Raw genomic sequence first — 20,255 nt, 5'->3', positions numbered from 1 at the left:
CTTTCTTAGAACTGCTTTAGTGAAATTTACATTTCTTGCAGCTTTCAACAGGTGACTGGTGTGTGGGATCTGGGCTGATTGCTGCTAATAAAGAAAAAGGAAAAGTTGGGCCAGATTAAAAGTTTGAAAGCTGTTTTCTAACATTTTTGAAATCACTTGCTTATCTTAAATTGTAGCCAAACTCTTAAATATTGGGTCACTTTTTCCTGGAATGATGTACTCCTCGATCACAAGTCTTCATTTTTGTTCATTTCTGGCAAGGTGGCATACTTCTATTAGCTGGCTTATAATGGACATTTTTTTTTCTTGGTGTTTCTTATGTTGCTAAGTGATACTGTTTACTTTATTGCCTTCATGATTTTTAAAAAATTTTCTCTCCAAGTGGTGTTGGGTTAGTGCTATTGCTTGGATGGAAATCTCTAGATTTGACTCTGAGAGCCAACTATTGCCTAAGCTGTTTTCTACTGGCATAGACCATTAGTGTTACCTGGTATTTTGATATCAAAACTGATTATTTTAATAACTTGGAATATTGCATAATTAATTGGCTGGCAGGGGATTGAAGTAGATGGGAGTTGGCTTAAATAGTGCCTGCAGGGAATGATCAGAGAGTGCTGCAGTTCTTGGTTTTTACCAGAACTGGGAGGACTTCTAGTGGCCAAGTGAATTGAGCAATGTGTCCACTACAGGTAGGCAAAAACTTCTGACCTTTTAATAACGTGTGACACTTACTTTTGTCATCTATGTAATTGCTTTCTCTTGTATGTTTTTTTCTGCCAATGTTCTCCTGTTCCTAGTCTGCACTGATAGCCTTGCAAAGGCTAGGAAATTGTAGTTTAGAGATAAGGAAGCTCAAAACTGGTTTGGATTCATGACCCTTGTGGGTCCCTTCCAACTTGGCATGTTCTGTGATTTAGGCTGTACTAGTAAAAAGGAGCAAGCAGGCATTGAATCTGATTTTGTGTTTTGCCCTACCCTTTCCCTTTTCTCAATCCTTAACTTTTTTTTAAAAGTAATTTCAAGTCAGATAATGATGTTATTTGCACATTATCCTTCATGGTACCTGATCAAGAAAAACAAAGTTCTGTTACACAAGTTTACTGTCAGCAATTAGCAATGAGCCTCAGCTGTGTCAACAAACAATTTTAATTTGTGAATATCAATAGAATCAATTTAGTATTTCAAGTTGTATTTCAAGGATAAGTTCCTCATACCAAGCAAAAACAAAGATACTCATCCCACAGGAAAAAAAGTCAAATAAATTGAGTTTTTGTACATGCGTGGGCATTATCATTAGAGGCACAGCTACAAACACATGGTAGTGTTTGTTTGTTACTGCCCCATGGTTGCTATTGCTTTGTCCTTTATAGCCTGAGCTGTATTGTAATTACTAAAATTGTTTTCCTTGTCTTTATGGCCCTGTGAAATAGCTTTCTTGTGGCTGAAATAACTTGCTGTGAAATACAAGGAAGTTCAAGCCTTAAATATGTGAACATTTTTGAAAAGCTATGAAGTCTGAAGACAGCATCTTCTACTACTTTTAAATCATTCTTTTAGGAAAGTTTTACTTCTTGCCTAACTTTTGGTTTGATTTTCAACGTATTTGATCTCTGAACCTGAGAAATAAGTGTTCTGTGCTCACCTGCTTGTGATAATCGGACATCCTCTGTATCTTAAGCCAGTATCTTGGAAACCTTGAAATTATTTTTTACCTCAGCGACTTCCTTCATTCTGTGTTTTGCAATTTCACGTTAAGGACAATTAATAGGTGTGTTTAAGATAACCGAACTGTTCAGTGGTTCAGTGCATATCAAACATGAGAGCGAGGCTACATTACACTTCCAGGATATAATGCTTTTTGGACAAGTTTTTAGCAGAAAAAGAAAGGGAGTGATTACTTTAATCATTTAAATGTGAATAAAATGTGAAGAAAGATTATGAAGGAAGGAGAGATTAAGAATTAAGGGGAAGAAGGGGAAATAAGACAATGAAGAAAAATGAACAAGAAAATGCAGTAAAGGCAGTGGAAGCAAATAATCAGACAAGAGCTGTATCTAGCTGAGGGTTTTATTTGGCACCTGTTGTTACAATATCTGAACATATTTCATAAACAATCGATAACCATTCTGAAGTAAATTGTATCTGGGTGTATCTGCCACTTCTTGTTTGAGTTAAGAGTGGTCTTTGGGGGCACAGAGAAGGGTAAAGTCTAGAGTGGGAAGGGGCTTCTCATGCTTTGTAACTCCTGTACTTGCTGTGGAAAGGTGCTGTGAGAAGAGCTTTGCACCACTTCAGATTCTGGATTTGCACGTTTATTTTGTTCGGAGATTGTTTGCTTTGTTTTGTGTTTTGCTTTGGGTTTTTTATTTATTATTATTATTATTTGTTTTGTTTCCACTGGAGGGTTCTTCCAGCTATTTTACACTGACAGGACTCGGTGTCACTCTTTCTTGGTGGGTCTTTCTTTTGCATTGACATTGCCCCAGAATATTGTGTGTCTTAGAGTCATTCACTCTTTGGTCTTAACTCTACAGGGAAAGAATCTGTTATTTGGGAACATCTGGCATAATATAAAGGTAATAAGCAAAAGGGAGATGATACAGAAAAGGGAAAAAAGAAGGATTAACGAAAGAGTTTTCAACTTTTTGCAAAATTTTACAAATTATGAAGTAGACAGAAATAAATTATAATCTTCAATACTTTTGGCAAATATTTTAAAGCTTTTTTGAAAATGATTTGTAATATAGATTGTAGGCCTGCATGCAGGTACAGTCCTTGTGAAGGAATATGTTAGCTATGGTCTGGCAGCTTGTTTTTGAAAATTAAGCAGCTTGACTTTTAAGGGGAGTCTACATCAAATGCATATTGACAGAATTTTCATGTGAGGTTTATGATGATCTCTCTGTCCTCCCTCCTCAGGGCTGAATACAGTGCCAGGGAGTGCTGGTCACAGAGTCTGTGTGCTCAACTAGAAAGGAATTTAAATTTAAGCAATCTGTTTTATAGATATCTGGTATACAAGTCACCGGTTCTGCACTGTCTTTTCAAACATCATCTGTCTCTAATGTGCTGCTAGCTGCCATATTGACCTATGAATGAAGCAAAACCAATTTATTTCTTGATTAGTATTGCTGTTCAAGTTCTTTATTTAATTTTGTGAGCCATAAGGAGCATTGTGTACTAGTATCTATGGTATCAAGACTAGAACACGTAGTAGTAAGGTTGTAAAGCTGGTATTGATTACTTTGGAGAGCAAGTGAAGATTGTTGCTGAGGGGAGAAGCTAAAATGCTTTGGTTGACAATGATATCAGGAAGAGGAGACACAAACTAATCAATAGAGCAAGAATGTCAGATCAGCACAATGCGGCTGAAAATTTCAAAGGACACAGGTGGTCATTTTTTATTTTAGTTCTAAAAGTGTATTCCTTCCCTTTTCCCATTGAAATGCATTAAATACAAGCTCTTCATTTGAGGTAGTACTACGGAGTTGTTGATGGATGACCTTGAGGGCAGTATTGCCTAATGTTTGTTCTCTTCTTTTTTTACAGAAAGATCCAGACTACCTGAAGCTCTGGTTGGATAGTTTTGTTTCTAGCTATGAACAGTTTCTGGATGTGGACTTTGAGAAGCTGCCAACTAGGTATGTAGAATTACAGACCTGTTCATCTGTCCTTGATATCTGAAACAGACCTGGCTGAGAGCCCAGTCTTGTTCAAGGGCAGAGCTGCCTTTAAAGAAAGGAAAGATTTTTAGTTGTCAAGTGGCACTCCCGTTCATCTGAAGGTCAAGTTGGGTTGGGAATGATGAAACTAGGCAAATACTGGGATTTGCATTATGTTGGGAGGTGGCATGAATATGCCTTTTTCTTGTTCGTAGAAATATAATTGTTATTCCTGGTGCATTTTTTTGAATAAATATTCATTAAATGTTGCATGTGAAATAGTATTAGTGCTTGTTATCTGTATCATCAATGGCTGAACAGAATCAAGCTGTAAGTAAAGAGTTTTGTAATTTTATTTCAGAGTTTGCTTTAAGATTAAGGATGAGATTAAATGCTTAATGAAAGATTTGCTTATCTTAGCTGGAAACCTTTTAAAATATGTGCCAATTATAGACTTTAAAGTGATTTCTTTGCATCCATGAAGCCTTCAGTTCAGGGTTAGAGTGTTGCTGACTTCACTCATGTTGCTGACCAAATGTTCTCATCTCACATCATGAGATGCTACTGAAGTCTTATTTCAGAGTTTTATATTTAATATTTTAAATTTATGTTCTGTGTTATCATGACTGTGTTTTCATGTGTAACTTTACAAATGAGGAACAGAAACTTAAGCACTGGATGTTTTCTCTCGCTTTTGAGATGCTTGGATGAACTAGGGGTTTTAGGAAAAAACAAAGGTTATAGAATTCAGAGCTCATGAGAACTGGTGTCAGTATTATAGCTGATACCACCAATGATGTTTGAAAGCAAAGAATGGTGCTCCCTGCATGATGGCTGCAGTCCAAGCCCTGTTGAAATCAATGGAAATTCTTTAATGGGCTTTGGATCAGATCCTGTTTGAAGTGTAAGTGATAGCTTCTACTGTTACAAGGAAATGAAGAATGCTGCAATTGGATCTTGGGGGATAAAACGTGGGCTTCTCAGCTCTCTGTATTAAAATTTTCCTCATTGTGCCTGTATGAATGCAAAATAGGTAATGCAATTACCAATAAGCAAGACCTTAAAATTGTGTGCTCTTTCAGAAGATGTTTTCTTTGCAATGTCAAAAATGCGTCTTACAGTGTTTAGTTGAGGAAAAGAGTTTATCCTTTAACGCAGGTTATCTTTATGCTATATAATATTAAATATGAAGAGAGGAAGAGAGGAATGTCTTGGTACTTTAACTATAGGTGCTTTTCAGTTTATTTGTAGTTTTAAGGGTGTTTCAGTTTATGTGTTCATGGGTCTTGGGTTGGGTTTCTTTTCAGCAACGTAACAAACATGAAGCTTACTTGTTCAGAACAATAGCAGCATCTTCATTGTGATAAATGATGACTTAGTGAGTGTAAAAATAATGGATTTTTCTGAGGTTAATGACAGGATTAGTGATCTAGTCTGAAAGAATAGAACCATGTGGATTTAGATTCATTTGTGTAACAGATGTAATGGAAAAGCATCACAACAACATAGGGGTGAAGGCAAATAATTCCTGTGCTTTTATGGCTGGATTAAAAAAAAATACACTGAGAGCAGATACTAGAATTAACAAAGAATTTCAGTTTCTGCCCTTATTTACATTTCTGATATAATTAGGCATGTGAAAAGTGGTATCTTTCTAGGGTTTGTGAGTTTGTATTGCAGGCATTTACACTGTGAAACTGATGCTAGGCCTATTAAAAAGAAAAGTAGGTCAGTGAGGAATCACCAAATGCTGATTTCCAGTGACTTGTGGGGCCATCAGACTCTGTGGACTCAGGGTTGTGTTTTGTTTGTTTTTTTGTTTTGTATTTTTTTGTTTGTGTGTATGTGTGGGTTGTTGTTGTTGTTGTTTTTTACTGAAATGCTTATTAGACAACTAATTCTGTCTTTTGGTCTTGAAAAAATACATGATGCTAGCTAAAATGAGAAAGTGACTGAACCAATACTTTCTATCCTTTCTTTCTTTTTTTTTTTCTTTTCTTTCTATAAATCTTGGTATATTTTACAGCTCCATGCCTGCAAGACCTTGTGCACCAAAGGGCTAATGCCAGCAAATAATGAGAAACTGTGCAGAGAGTAGAAAGCTTGTACAGATTGCTGGACAAAACTAACCTTTTGGAAGACAGGCATGAAGCTTTGTGTCAGTTTGAAACATGAGGCATTTTTTAGCATCCAAGAAAATACCACTTTCAAAAACGTAAAGATTCTATTAGAGATTTGGGTTTAGGATTTTTTTTTTGTTGTTGAAAGAAGGACCCTTAATTGGCATAGTCACTTGCTGATTTAACTCGAAAGAGTATTTCTTCTATAAATTAGAATATATAATATCCCAAGATCTGCTTTGGAAATCTGAAAGATGCTATGGCAGTGCAGAATTAGGAAACCTCTAAATATAGTGGATGAGTGTATCCAGTGGTATGATTTGACTGTGTAAGTAGAGCTTATACAATTATGCAGCCCATAGGCTTATACAGCTACAAGTCTACCTGTATCTTTGTGCAGCTACTCTGTATTTTTCAGTGAAATGGCTCCTTGATGGTATTATTAATGATTTTACTGAGAAGGTGAATATAGCTATGCTGATGGCATTGAGCACAAAAGACCGGTGCACCTGTCTGTTCTTTCCCTAAAAACATGTACTCATGTCATACCTACTTACCATGTAAAGGATAAAACCCTTATCACCTGGTGGGAGGATTTTTTCTCCTCATTGAAAGGGAGGAATTGTCACTCAGATTAATACTTTGAGAAATAGCAAAGGCCTCCAGAGTGTTGTCGTGTTCTTTTTCTGCTTTTGGTTTACATGATCTTCAGCAAAGGAGCTTAAAGGAAGCTCATGCCAAGTACCGTAGAAACCATATTTTGTTAACTTATTGACTTCAAACCCACATAAAAATGATGCAAGAAACCCGATAGGAATGCTGATTACATGATTTCATTTTTTGTTGAAAAGTAAAGCCTGGTTTTCTGCAGCACTTTGTTCCCAAGTGCTTACCACTGGTGAGGGAGCGGTCTCAGTGTGCGAGTTAGAGGTGTAATAGGTACATACAATTTAGGGATAATTCAACTTCCTTTCAGGCACCTGAGAGAGCAGTTTGTATTGCTGCTTTTCTTCATTCTCCTATTTTTGAGGTAGGATACCAACAGTCAAATAACAGTGTCACTTAAGGCATGATTTTTTACTTTTTTTTTTTCTTCCTTTTTTTTTGAATACTTAAACAGCCAGTCTTTTTGAGGAGAATTGGTACTACATGTCAACAAATTTAACTTTTAGATTTTCCTGGAGGTATAGCAGTAATTTGCTCTGGGGTGAAAAAAAAGTTTGATTACTACTATTTGTTTTATATACTCTATAGTATATTCAGTTTGAGTAATCTCCATTAGGATTTCTCATGCTGGTCCTTGCATGAGGCACTAAATTCTCATGGGTTGTGCAATAGCACAGACAGGCAGCTACTGCAGAGAAAACATTCTTTGGGATGTGAGGCATGAAGGGTATGCTGTTTGCTATCTTGTAAAGCATTTTATGATCCTACTGAAAAAGACTTGTTGGCCATTTTAGGGAAATAACTTTCGGATATATGATTTCAGCTGTCAAAAACTGTGGCCTTCAGAATCTGAAATACAAAACCTGAGTTACCCTCGTTGTAGTTCCAGAGGTTGTAGTTCCACTTTTTAAAATGCGGTCCATTGCCGGGGAAAAGAAAGCTCAAGCTGTTGTATTGCCACCAGACATTTTCTTGTGGTTCATTAGAAAGTGTTCATGAGCTGTCAGTTTGGTGGCCTTTCCTGTGGAACTTCATTGGAACACTACATGAGTACATGAAAATTGATTCCTGCGGTGTCATTTGTATTAACAATTTTGTGCCTGTGTTTTCTCATTAGAGTGGATGACATTCCTCCAGGAATATCGCTGCTTCCTGATAACATTCTTCAGGTCCTCAGGCTCCAGCTGTTACAGTGTGTCCAGAAAATGTCAGATGGCCTAGAAGAGCAGCAGCAGGCTCTGTCACTTCTACTTGTGAAATTCTTTATCATCCTTTGCAGGTATTTGTTCTGATTGTTACCTCAGCAATGCTGTTGTTTTGTTTTAAGAAATCTTGACACAGCCTATAAATATAGATTCTAATGACACATACAAAGTGATTTGGTGTTTTCCAGTAGAAACAGAGAAATATCACTTCTCACAATCTTCAAAATAAAGGAATAAGGACTAAATGAGAAGGGGAGCAATGCAATAGTCTTAGCAATAATATTTACTATGAGAAAGTGAATAGAAGGGCATTAGGTGCTAGATTCTCTGTAATCACAGAAGATAAATCTATGGGAATTCAAGATATAAGGTACTGGTGTAATAAATACTCTTAAAAGAAAAAGTACACTCTAACAAGTGTTAGATATGAAATAACTTGAGAGAATTGTACAGGAAGAACTGTTTCACATTTTTAACATGCTTAGCATTCCATAAACAGCTTATGAAACTTTCTATTACACTATTAATGCAGCTGATTTCCTTCTGAAACTTCTGCATTGAAGCAATGAATAAACTGCTTTTAGGGATCTATTCCTCACTATTTCTTCAGTCTTCCATTGTAAAGTGCATTGAGGGAAAAAGGGAATGAAATATAATAGGGAACTCCCTTTTCTCAGGAGTATTTGAAGCAGCATTTTTGAATCCTTTGGCTCTCCTTACTTCTGAAACAGAACAAAGAGCTGTGTATGGTAGTGTTTAAATATCCTGGGATGTTAAGTATAAGCTGAGTACCTGCTGGTAATGTGTTTCTGGATTAAAAACTGTTGTCGACCTTACTTGCAGAATAGTTCTCCTTACTTTGGTATCTGATCTTTGTGACTTGTCATCTGAGAAATTCTTTGTTGTTGCTTTATTTATGTCCTAAAATAATTTATTAGGTGTTTGCTTTCCTCGGGAGAATTTAAAGTGAATAAATGTTTCTAGGTATATGTTTGGTAAAGTTTTAGAAAGTGTATGCACTAGTAGTGTGGGAGAAGTGGAAGTAATTGTCTTTTATCAGATGCAATTTCTGAACTTTCTATTTAGAGTGTCCTGGGAATCTGCTTAACCTCTGAAACCCCAAATTCCAGATAGAATTGGCCTACAGCAGAGTGACTTGAGCCTTTCTTCCTGTTAGATGAAAACTTGTGAGCTTTGTTACTGTGACAGAAATAAACACTTAAAGTACGTGCAGTCTTTTGGAGAGTATGTTTTAAATGCTGTGTGTTTTAGCATTCTGTCTATAATCAAACATTGTTTGAACTAGCTTCAAATGGTACACTGTGTACAATTCTGTGGTTTTTATGTTGTCTTCCTAGGAATTTGGCTAATGTGGAGGAGATTGGGATGTGTTCATACATTAACCATGTTATCACCATGACGACGTTATACATTCAACAGGTAGGTGGTTAACGATTCCCATCAGTTATTTTTGCCATCTGATACTTCCTGCTTATCTGATCTGCTTTTTCAATCATAATGTTCTCTGGAGAACAGTTTGTGGGTCTGAACTGTTCTGGAGGTGATTGAGTCTAGAAATTTTCTGACCACAGATCTTTTTTTTTTTTTTTTTTTTTTTTTTTTTTTTTTTTTTTTTTTTTTTTTTTTTTTTTTTTTTTTTTTTTTTTTTTTTTTCCAGTTAAAAAGCAAAACAAAAGAAAAAGAAGTGGCAGATCAGACCCCCATAGAAGAATTTGTGAGACATGCCTTGGCTTTTTGTGAAAGTCTCTACGATCCGTATCGAAACTGGAGGCAGCGAATTGCAGGGTATGCATGGACTGGGACAGGATTGTACATACTGTGGTTTATGATAACTTAAACCATGAATCAATAGAATCACACCACAGAGAAGTGTTACGCTTTCTGAAATCGGATAGAGTTTAAATAACTTTTAAAAATTATAATCTATTCACTGGCAGTCTAGAAGTTAAAATTAAATTTGAGGGTATACTAAGTGGTGTTTGGTTGTAACTGACCATCAGGAAAGTCCTTCTGTTGCTTTCTCCTTTCGGAATTTGGCCCATTTTTCTAAAGGGGTGGAACAAGGAAGCTAAGAGGAAAGGAGTATGCAGACCTGGTTGAATTAGGGCAAAAGAAGTTATTGAAGCTCAAAATATAGATATATTGCATCTTTGAAAATAAGTTTATAAATGTATCAATAGAATTAAAACCCTTTAATTTGATGGTTCCCTCCCACCCAGTGAACCCATAATAGTGTTTTGTGCCCATTTCAAATTGCATTGTTAGAACATTTTGTAGTGTAGCTGGTGGCTTAGTTACAATAAGTGTGGAATAAATAAGAGATTGCTGGCTTCTTTATTTTTTATAAAAAACAAAATAATTTTGTAAAATGTTAAGCTATTTCTAGGTACACAAGAGTGAATACAGAATTAGCTGTGATTCATGTTTTCAGGGTGAAATACTACTTCACTATTCTTTGTTATCCCGTGGGCAAAAGATAACTCCTGATTTTTGGCAGTTTTCTACTCTAAGTCATATTATAATTTAATAATATGAGTCGTAAATTAAAAAGTATGTCATAAACAAAGTATCATATCTAATTTCTTTGATGTATGTTTTTTAATGTAATTGCAGACATTTCCTCAGTACAGTTGAAAGGAGCAGACAGAAGTATAAACCAGCTTCCCTCACGGTTGAGTTTGTCCCTTTCTTTTACCGTAAGTATCTCTACCAGCCTTTTTAAAAATAGTCATCTTCAGAGGAGTGAACTTAGCCATCCTAAGTAACTTTCTCCTAAGAATGCCTGATAATGTAAAAGCCCCTCGCTTTCTGAGGTTGAGTGAAGTGGGTTACTTTGTTTGCTTGTTTTTTGCTTGGAGCATCATTATCTTGCCATTCCCCCTCTCATCCTTGAAAGCCTTTTTCTTTTTTTACCAGACTTTATTTCAGAGCCTAACATGGTTTAATAAGGTTGGTTCTGTGAATTGCCAACTTTTCCATTTATTAGTGAAAATAATAGTGCACATAAGATCCCTGTAGCAACTGTGCTGATAACTCTCATGGAAAAATAATCTTAGGAAAGTGTTCCTGCATTTTTGTCTCTTTAATATGATTTAACAGCCAGAAAGAATGGAACTCTGTGCCATCCAACTAGCAAATGCTCCTTGGGCTTCAGTTTGGGAAACTCCTCTGTTTTCTCTCTGGTTAAGTCATTAAATATCGTGATGACTGCTTTGGGATTCATGTGTTCTTACCATTATAGATTGTTTGTGTGGAAAAGAAGGACTTACATGTCCATACTCTGTACTTGAATCTCAGCACAGTGGGATGCCCGGCTAGTTTGCTGGTTCAGCATACTGAGGTGATAGTGCCAACAGAATTGAAGCAGCAGGAACAAGGTGGAGAGATGGAGAGTGAAGGAGTGAAATCAGCCCTTTTTGCAGCTATCTGTTTTTAATTGAAAATAAAAAAGGAAGATTCTATACCTAAAGTGGTAGCATTTATGAATTTGATTTTTCTAGGTTTGAGTCACGGCTCCTGTTCCTTGAGATTCCATCACTATGTACGTAAAATAGGATAGCTGCCAAAAAGACCAAGTTGCTGATGCCAGTAAAATGCCATTACCTTGTGCCAGAGCACTGGAAACCCACTCTAAAAACTGCTACTGAGGAATGTCACCTGCGGGGTCTCTCCCTTCAGTGCAGTGCACTATGGTTCCTCCTAAATCTCTTTAATATTATAGAATGTGACTGAGCCACAGTTGTGCTGATTAGCAGGCAAATGCTCATCTGCTTGTTGGCCAACTGACAGATAAGACAGAATTTGCTGAGCCCATGCTTTAAACATTCTGCTATGACAGGACTAATTTGAAGGTTTTTGGTCTACCCAGCCTAATGATTTACTCACAATCTGCTAGGTACTGCTGTTTGTCTGACATGTTCCAAAAGATTCAGAGGCTATAAGTTAAGGGAGTGATGGTACTAACACCCTAACATTGTGATCATCTAAACTTTGTTTACTTTGAAGAACAGATTTAAAAACTAGCTGCAATTTTCTTTTAAAACAGGCTTATACATTCAGTATATAGTCAGAAATCTTACTTGCCAATAACTGGTACTTGTCTTAAAGGTTATATTATTATTTTAATGCATATAAAAATCTTTCATTTTCAGTTTCTGAGGTTTCTTTAAAATCTCAGTTTTTCCAAACCCAAGTAATTATCAGTTTTATTTTACAAAGTTATTGGAAGTTTTACAATAGTTCCAAAACAATAATTCCAAATACAATAATTCCAAAAAATAATCCATTGTAGTTTGTTGCAACTACTTTGAGTGTAATTTTATTGCTTTAACAACACTATCCAGGTTATATGTACTGCTAAGAAGAGTTCCTGAGGCTGATTGTAACTAATTTATATCAGATATGGCAGGAGAAGAGATGCAGGATAACTGTCTTTCAAGACATTACTGCTAGAAAGGTTACAGACCTGCATAGGATTTGCTGGGAAGTTTGGCTTAAAGGGAGCAAACTCAGGGATTATTTTTTGAACTATCTGCACTGTATATGGCATCAGACTTTCCATGCCAAAATTGCTCTCACCTTTGTCATGCTCAATAAGTGGTTGTGCGTTAGCACATCTTTCTGTTTCTCATTAGTAGGGACAAGATGGGCTCATTTTCCATTATGAATCAAGACCAACAGTGGTTGTGTCTATAGTTCTGTCAGCCTGCATAGAAAGTTTTATGCAAGGTGAAGGTCTGGCCCTGTGAATTCCTGGTAAATGTGGTCACATTGTGTTACTTTGATAATACTGGAATTGATGTGTTTGTGTCCAAGTTATGTAAAAGAAAGTGGAGATTATATAGTAGAATTTTTTTTTTTAAATTTGTGTGATGAGAGGGAATATAGGAGGGGTTTTTTATTATTTCATTTGTTGGTGGGGTTTTTTGCGAAGAAAATTTTGGTAAAATTTATGCAACCAGATTACGAAATTCTTCTCCTTTTTATTTACTCCAATCAGAATGCTTTCAAGAAAGTGAACATCTCAAGGAAAGCCTGAAATGTTGCTTACTGCATCTCTTTGGAGCTATTGTGGCTGGTGGTCAGGTAAGGATGTTCTAAAGTCTTTTCAGCTGCTGAAGCCTCCAAATGTCTGTTCCTTGCTTAAGGCTTTTAAATACCCCATGACCCATAAATAAGAAGAATTTATTATTGACTATGAATTGTTTCTATCTTACGAATTTTGGGATCATTCTGTGCAATAAAATCTAAATGCTAAAAACTGAGTCCTGCTTTCAAATAACAGTAGAAGTTTGCCTTTTACAATAACTACACATTCATGTGAACTTACTGTAGGATTTTAGAGTGGTAACTGGATTAGAAATTTCCACCTGTGAAGATGAAAGTTTTGTATTAACACATGAAATTCATCGAGCTTACTTACAAGTAAACTGTTTCAGTAAGAGGTTTGGGGCCCTTATAGCTTGGAAACTGTTTAAAATCTTCGAAAGAATATGAAGAAAAGAGGGTATTGACCATCATCATCAAAAAGAGGACAAGGAGGCACTAACAGGGCTTCTCAAAAGCCTCTACAAACCTGGGCTCCTGTCCTAGATTTAAGATGCCCCTGAAGCTATGCAGTCAGGCCCCCAGCAAGAAATGTGAGAGGAGTGCACTCAGGGCCCAGACTAATGTTTGCTAATTATTATGTTCTTATAATGTTCTTATTGCTAATTCTAAAATATCATGAATCTCATGATCTGAAATAAAAATTCAATTTAAAGTTTACCTAGAATTAGCAGTTTATCAAGGCTACTCTCTATGAATTTTGTAACATATATTTAAATTATTTTCCTTTTCCATATTAGCATTCTCTTTGAAAAAAGAAAACCTCTTTAAGTGAACAAGATGGGATGCATTTCATCTGTAGCCATCAGCATAATCCAATTAGAATGTTTCATGTTTATTTAACAACTACAGGACATTAATAGACATAATAATGAATGTTTCATGATTCAGATAACTTGGGTAGACACTGCTGGTTTGAAGAGGTTTAATTTTTTTTAAAATTCATTCATTATTTTTTCTTTAATACATTTTTTGTCTGATGGGTTTCAGAGGAATGCTCTTCAAGCAGTATCTCCTGCCACCATGGAAGTCTTGATGCGTGTTTTAGCAGACTGTGACAACTGGGATGACAGAAACCCCGAGGAAGTGAGCAGGAAGGCAGAGCTGACTCTGAAGTGCCTGACAGAAGTTGTCCATATCCTTCTAAGCAGCAGTTCTGACCAGCGTCAAGTGGAGACCAGTACAATATTGGAGAACTATTTCAAGTTGCTTAATTCAGACCATTCAGCTTTACCAAATGTGAGGCGGTGCAGGCAGTGGGAGAGCAGATTCATAGCCCTACAGATCCAAATGCTGAGTGAGTACCCAATTGTCCAGTTCCTTGAAATATTCCTTGACAATAACTCTGTAGCAAGTAATGATTGAGCCATGATAATAATATAACTGAATGTTCTACCAAAAAATGTTTACTTGGCTAAGCAATTGAAAATTTTCTAACATTTCTTCTTTGATGTTACTTTCCATATATTCTAGTTTAATCTAGTTTAATTTACTACCAAAAACCAAACCAAAACAAACAAAAAACACCCCAGAAAAAACCCAGAAGAAATTATATCATATTGCTACCGTTGTCAAGGTTTCTAGACTGCCAGTCTCCATGAAAAAAGAACAGTGTTGACAGGCAACAACTGACACTCATCAGCACCTTAGTAATGGCAGAATAAGACTGTTCTGTAATGAAATACCCATGTGGTGGCTGTTTTGTAGTAGTTTGTTTTTCAAATGGCATTGTTTTAAACATTGGCCAAAAGTAATGGTCTGAAACAATTGGGTTTAAATTTTTGGATAAGAATTCAGGAGTTTATTTTTTCCACTTTGATGTTGAGAATGGGAAATAAAAGTACTTCTTTTCCCATACTTCCTCAAATACTGAAGAATAGCACTGAGGCTGTGACGAATGCTACAGTAGAAGGCTGCTGTAGAAGGCAGAGTAAAGCAAGTCTTCATGTGCTTTAAAAAAAAAGTAATGCTGCATATGTACTCAAAACTGGCAATGGCTTCAAACAGACCCCCAAAGCAATCCAAGATATTCATTAGCTGAATTTTTCTCCAGATGCAGTAGGTTATGTGGTAATTTTTACAGCATCAAAATGTTCAGCTCCTGGCCTAGTGATCTGCGCTTAAAACAAGTCATCCTTGATCAAAGAATGCAGAGTGTACAGGTTGCTGTATAATTTTTTTCCGCCCATATTTATTATGTAATGTGCAGAAAAAAAATACTTGATGGATTGGGCAAGGGTTTTGTATTTGATGCCATTCTATTTTCATTTTGTAGATACCATCACAGCCATGTTAGACTGCACGGATAGGCCTGTTCTGCAGGCAATTTTCCTTAACAGTAACTGCTTTGAGCATCTCATTCGCCTGTTGCAGAACTGCAAGGTAAGTTTTCCCTTATCAGAGTATGTTTAACAAAACCTATCTTGTAATATTACAAGTATATTAATTAGCTTTTCATCTTCTTTCTGAAATAGAAGCAATTTTGAAGTGTCTGCACACTGAAAGTAAAGCTTTAGATCAGTTAGAGCCACTAATGCCATGAAAGATCTCAAAGACCCAAGTTGCTCTCAAATCTGTGTTTCATTGCTAATGAAGTAGAGGTGTTTCTTGTCTGTCTTGTGGTTAAAGCAGTGAATCCTTATTTTGAGTCCTGAGCAAAATACCTTTACAGACCCTATTCAGTCTCTGGAATCTATTATGGTAGTTATTGGAAACAATCCCTTTGCTTTTTTGTTTTGGTTTATGTTGTGAAGGTTTTTTTTTCCATTTTTCCATTTTTTTTCCATTTATTTGTTTCTTTTATATTCTGTCAATGGATTGCTAGGAAGTCACAGCTGCTGCCAGATGGAGGTCTGAACTCTAATTTCAGAGGCATATTTTTCCATTAAAAAAAAATCTTACTGGTGTGCCATTGTGTTTCAAAATATGAGTCTTGTGTGTAGCTGACATAAAACATGAGATCAAGCTGTTAAAAATATTCTTTCATTGTTCTTTTCCTACATAGGATTTAGTGTTTTTGTGTCAATCCCAGATGGTCATAATTGGCAAACTAATGTCTTTCACTGATTGCTCTGTAGATTTCTTTTTTCAGCCTGTAAAAGAACATAGATATGATGTAACTCTCTGGAATATTTTGTTTCTCTTTTTGTGATATGTTGGTGACAGAGCTGTTTTGAGCTCTTTTGATGCTAGATAATTTAATGCTCGCTGCAGTATGCAATTTGTTTCTTAATCCATTTAGATTTTGGATTAGAACATAGTGCAGTGATATATTAAAAATAAACGTGTTTGGATTATGCCTTAAGTGTAATGACATTCAGTGGCAGAATGCCAATTGACTTGCAGTGTTTTGAATAGTGTTTGTAGTTTCATTATCTTCTCCTTCTGAAAATACATTGTTTGACCTTTCCATTTTCCTCCTCTGTTTGGGAATCTCTGCCTATTTTTGTGCTAACCTTGTACTCTACAAGAAACTTCAAGAAACTTCTTTTTTAGTTTTTTCTAAAGTCATCAACAGTTTATCCGTTCATGGAGAGTCCCGCTCTGTTCCTGCTCTCCTAAATAAGTGGTGAAATTTAAGAAAGCAGGAACAACTACTTTATTTTTGCAGCTTGCTGGTTTTATTTTTATTCTACCTGTAGGTGTGTCAGAAGATACGCTCTTTTAGTTTTTTCCTGTCTCACATATCACTGGGAGTGATTGGCTATCAGTGCTGCCAGTTTGCTGCCTAGTGCACTTTTTTTTTAACCTTTCACAATCAAAATACCCCCAAGGATGAGAAGCAGGGAAAGGACAGAGGTAAGGCAAGTGTTACAGTATATTTGGAAATACAGAGGTACTATATCTTAGTTCTTTTTCAAAGCCAAATAGCAAAGATTAATTTAGCTGTGGAATTAAGATTTCTCTTGATTACTGGGGGTGGAAATCCTTTTTTCTGGATTTTTGTTTTCTTAATTTGTGAAAATTGCTATGGGTTCTGTAGCAAGCTGTGTGTGAAAAGCACGTTCTGCATCTTGGCAGATAGTGTGAGTCCACGCACATCTGAAACTTGGGAATATATTGAATCTTCACCAAATTGGAAGTGCAAGAAAATTCTATGGAAAGGAGGGGTAAACAAAATCCATACCACTATTTCTGCTATAGATGTTCCAAAGAACTTGGGGTGTTCAAGGCTACCATTTGCAGTAGAACAGTCTTCTAAAATTTAAATCTCTTCTTTTCATATTTGCTGGTTTTAAGGCTTTTGTGCCAGCTGTCTTTCCTTAACTATGCTCTAGGGTTGGACATATGCACAAAAGCTTTCAGAACTGCTTGGTTAAGTTTTGATAATCTGTAACTTAAAGGTATCATAAGGTGCTTATTCTGTTCAGAGAGTCATTTAACAAACTGGTTTGTCAATGCTCAGTGTTCTCTTATCTAATAAACTCTCTGAGGTCAGACTTTGAGTAAAGGACAACAACCTCTAGCAGTATGCCTGGTTAAAAAAAAAATTTTGAACAACTTTTAAGTGGAAGGATTAAAACCATATAGACATTGTAATAATCTTTTTCCTTTTCACAATATAAAATATGAGAAATTAAGTAACTCATGAAAAATTTGGTGTATTTTTATACGTCCACATTTGCTTCTGTTTAATGTTTTTATTCTTACTTGTGATGTTAGAGCTCTCTGAGGCATTTACAGTTATTCTGCATTGTTAAGTGCTCTTGACTGTGATGTACTTTTCAAAGTGACTTGTGTTTCTAACTATGTGCTTTCACACCTTTGTAAGTCAAAGCAATATCTTAAGTGTTGTCCTTTGTTTTGCCCTAATTTATGGAAGTTGATTTCTCAGGTTGTTGTTCTTCAGAGAGACTGCATAGCAGATAATGGCAAAAAATATGGGGGTGGGGGGGGAGGGAAAGACAAATGCTTAGTTTTTACCACTAAGAAACACTAAAAGAAAGTGGTGTTTCCCTTTTTTCTTAAGGGACTTTTAAAATATTTTGATTAGGAATTTTTTTATCACCTCAGTAGAATCTTAAAACAGGAGGTAAATTTAAGTCCTGATTAGGTTACAGCTAAACTTTGCACACAAGTTGACTGCAATCAATTATGAATGTGGGTGAGTGTTAACTTTACAAATTCAAGAACTGGCTAGGAATCTAAGTACTAAATCTAAGTACTAAAAACGGAGCATTCCTTAGCTGAAGATGTAGTATAGGTGTATGTTGGATTTAAAGCTATTTACAACCTACCTGATTCTTAGGATGATGTCAGATATTTTGCCCTTCTTCCTGACCTTAAGACTGTGTGTCCCAGAAATTGTGCTACTGTGCTGTTGGAAGATTAAAATACTCTGTCTAGGTATCTTCAGCCTTCACCTAGGATGAAACATGAGTAGAAAATGGGGAAATATCTGTATCTATTTCTTTGCTAATGCCCCACTCTTGTCTTTATTTCTTACAAGCAAATTTTTGACAATCTCTTGTCAGTGTTGCATGTTGTAAATGAAATTAGAGATGCTAAGCCAGAGACCAATATAAATTCTAGAGAGATATTTTTTCTTGTCTCAGCAATTACATATTTTCTTTTATTTTGGGGGAAAAAAAAATAATTACTCTTTAGCAAAAATACAATGTAATCTTCAGTATTAAGAATTAAGAGAAGGCTAATAATAATGGAGGATTGTGTCTCACCAGTGTGAGAACACTTTTTGTTTTCTTTTTTTTTTCTTTTTTCTTTTTTTTTTCTTTTTTTCTTTTGCTATGTGAAATACAAATCCAAGGCAGCCTCCACAGGCTTGGCTGCAGGTAACTGTTTAATGTGCGATTATTTCCATTATTCTTGTCTCTGTTTCTAACAGCTATTTTTAAATGCTAACAATAAAGTCGCAGACAAGAGTGAGAAAGACCTTACCAACAAATTACTGACAGAAATGAATGAGGACCAGGTACCTACCTAAACTGTATTTTACTTCAATCAAAGTCAAGACACAATCACAGGAAAACTGATTCCTGTGCTTCACCTTAACCATCATCTTTAAGCCTTCTGCAGCAAGATGCACTTGTGTTGCTGCACACATCAGTATTTCCTGTCTCTGGAAAATGATTTTTCGGAATAACAGATTGAATTCAATCTATGTTTTATTCATCTACTTCAAACTGCAGATATTTGCAATAGACTGAGCCTCAGTTATGCTTCTTTTAAGGAAAAGGTGAAGTACATGAATGGAATCCAAATAAATTCTCTCAGTCTGGTGATTTTTTTCCCCCCTCATTTTCCTCTTTTTTGCTTCTTTGTCTCAGCACTGTGGTGTTTTGGATTCTGGGGCTTTGTTTGTGAATCTCAGTGATTGTGTTTGGTGTCCTGATTCTTTGCTTGTCATTAAGAACAAATGTTCACAAAACAGTGGACAGGCTGAATTAGGGAGGTAGGAATGGCCTGTTGTTTTACTTTTCCCAAATATTATGGAAATATTCAAATGCAAATTGTTGTACTAATTTTTTAGAATTATTTGTTCTGATTAAAAATGTAAAGAAATGCTAAATACAGGGGATGGTAATCTACAAATTGTGATTTTTTTTTTTTTTTTAACTAATAACTTTGGCTTTTTTGGACACAGCACAATGCTCTAACTGCATCTAAATGTTTCTTCACACCTAACATGGTCTTCTAATTCTTGACATTTCATTTTCAAAATATATCTGAGATGTATATAATATTTCAGAGATGATGAAAACAGTACATTTGTTTGCACAGTAGTGTTGCTAATTAGGTTTACAGATGGATGCAAAATAGTGCTCCAACATTTTTGTTCTTAAAACCACTGTAGAAATATCATTATAGACCAGAATTACAGAAAAAAACTCAAAGGATTGCATAAATTGGAGAGAGAGAGAGGTGTTGATCAATGCAATGAGACTCTGGGTGAGGCAACCACCTTACTATGCTCGTGTGACTTATCTCTTATAATCTGTGTGTTTGTGTGCTGCATTGGTGTGTAGGGCCTTGGATGGAAAAGAAGACACTTTATATGAACTGCAGGTGCCTGATTGTCCAGCAGCACACACACACATACTGCAAGAGATTTCCCAGTTGTTTTCCTCCCTCCCTGTTGAGGTTGTCCATTAGGCGCATGAGGAAAACTTGTTTGTCCATCAGAATATTTGAAGTGCAGCGTGTGTTGTGAATGCTTCTCTCCTCTTGAAGTGTGTGGCTAGTTGTCTACTGTGGTGTAATTCCTTGTAGGCTGTGGGGTTGTGAAATTCTTGACTGGTGGGGAGATGATTTTTGAAGCATGTTGCCAAACTCTGGTTTCCCTCCTGGCAGGAGGGCACAGTACACATTTTGGAACTCAACCGTCTTTGGACCTTTGTTTATGATTTCTGTGCCTGCTACTTTCAGGTGTTTCAGGGACACTTGGACTCCTTGGCAGTATCAACCATTCAAGCCCTCACAGCAGTAATGCACAAGTCTCCAGCTGCAAAGGTAAC

The 20,255-nt window shown here is 36.1% G+C and overlaps 1 protein-coding gene across 2 annotated transcripts in view; it reads left to right on the top strand.

Moving 5' to 3' along the window:
- Positions 1-20,255, top strand: part of NBEAL1 (neurobeachin like 1) — an 80,349-nt gene that overhangs the window by 14,419 nt on the left and 45,675 nt on the right. Inside the window, exons 3-12 of one of the 2 annotated variants that reach the window (XM_027880209.1) lie at positions 3,550-3,641; positions 7,566-7,727; positions 9,012-9,093; positions 9,332-9,459; positions 10,288-10,370; positions 12,674-12,759; positions 13,771-14,077; positions 15,056-15,162; positions 18,626-18,712; positions 20,167-20,250. In XM_027880209.1, coding sequence (XP_027736010.1) covers positions 3,550-3,641; positions 7,566-7,727; positions 9,012-9,093; positions 9,332-9,459; positions 10,288-10,370; positions 12,674-12,759; positions 13,771-14,077; positions 15,056-15,162; positions 18,626-18,712; positions 20,167-20,250 — 1,218 coding nt within the window. The remainder of the gene's footprint in view (positions 1-3,549; positions 3,642-7,565; positions 7,728-9,011; positions 9,094-9,331; positions 9,460-10,287; positions 10,371-12,673; positions 12,760-13,770; positions 14,078-15,055; positions 15,163-18,625; positions 18,713-20,166; positions 20,251-20,255) is intronic. The other variant, XM_027880210.1, reaches the window with a different exon arrangement.

Source organism: Empidonax traillii, unplaced genomic scaffold (assembly GCF_003031625.1).
Source record: "Empidonax traillii isolate 1590-97213 ecotype Southwest subspecies unplaced genomic scaffold, ASM303162v1 scaffold65:size4453928, whole genome shotgun sequence".
Lineage (NCBI taxonomy): Eukaryota > Metazoa > Chordata > Aves > Passeriformes > Tyrannidae > Empidonax > Empidonax traillii.
This window is presented reverse-complemented; position numbering and strand designations above follow the sequence as displayed.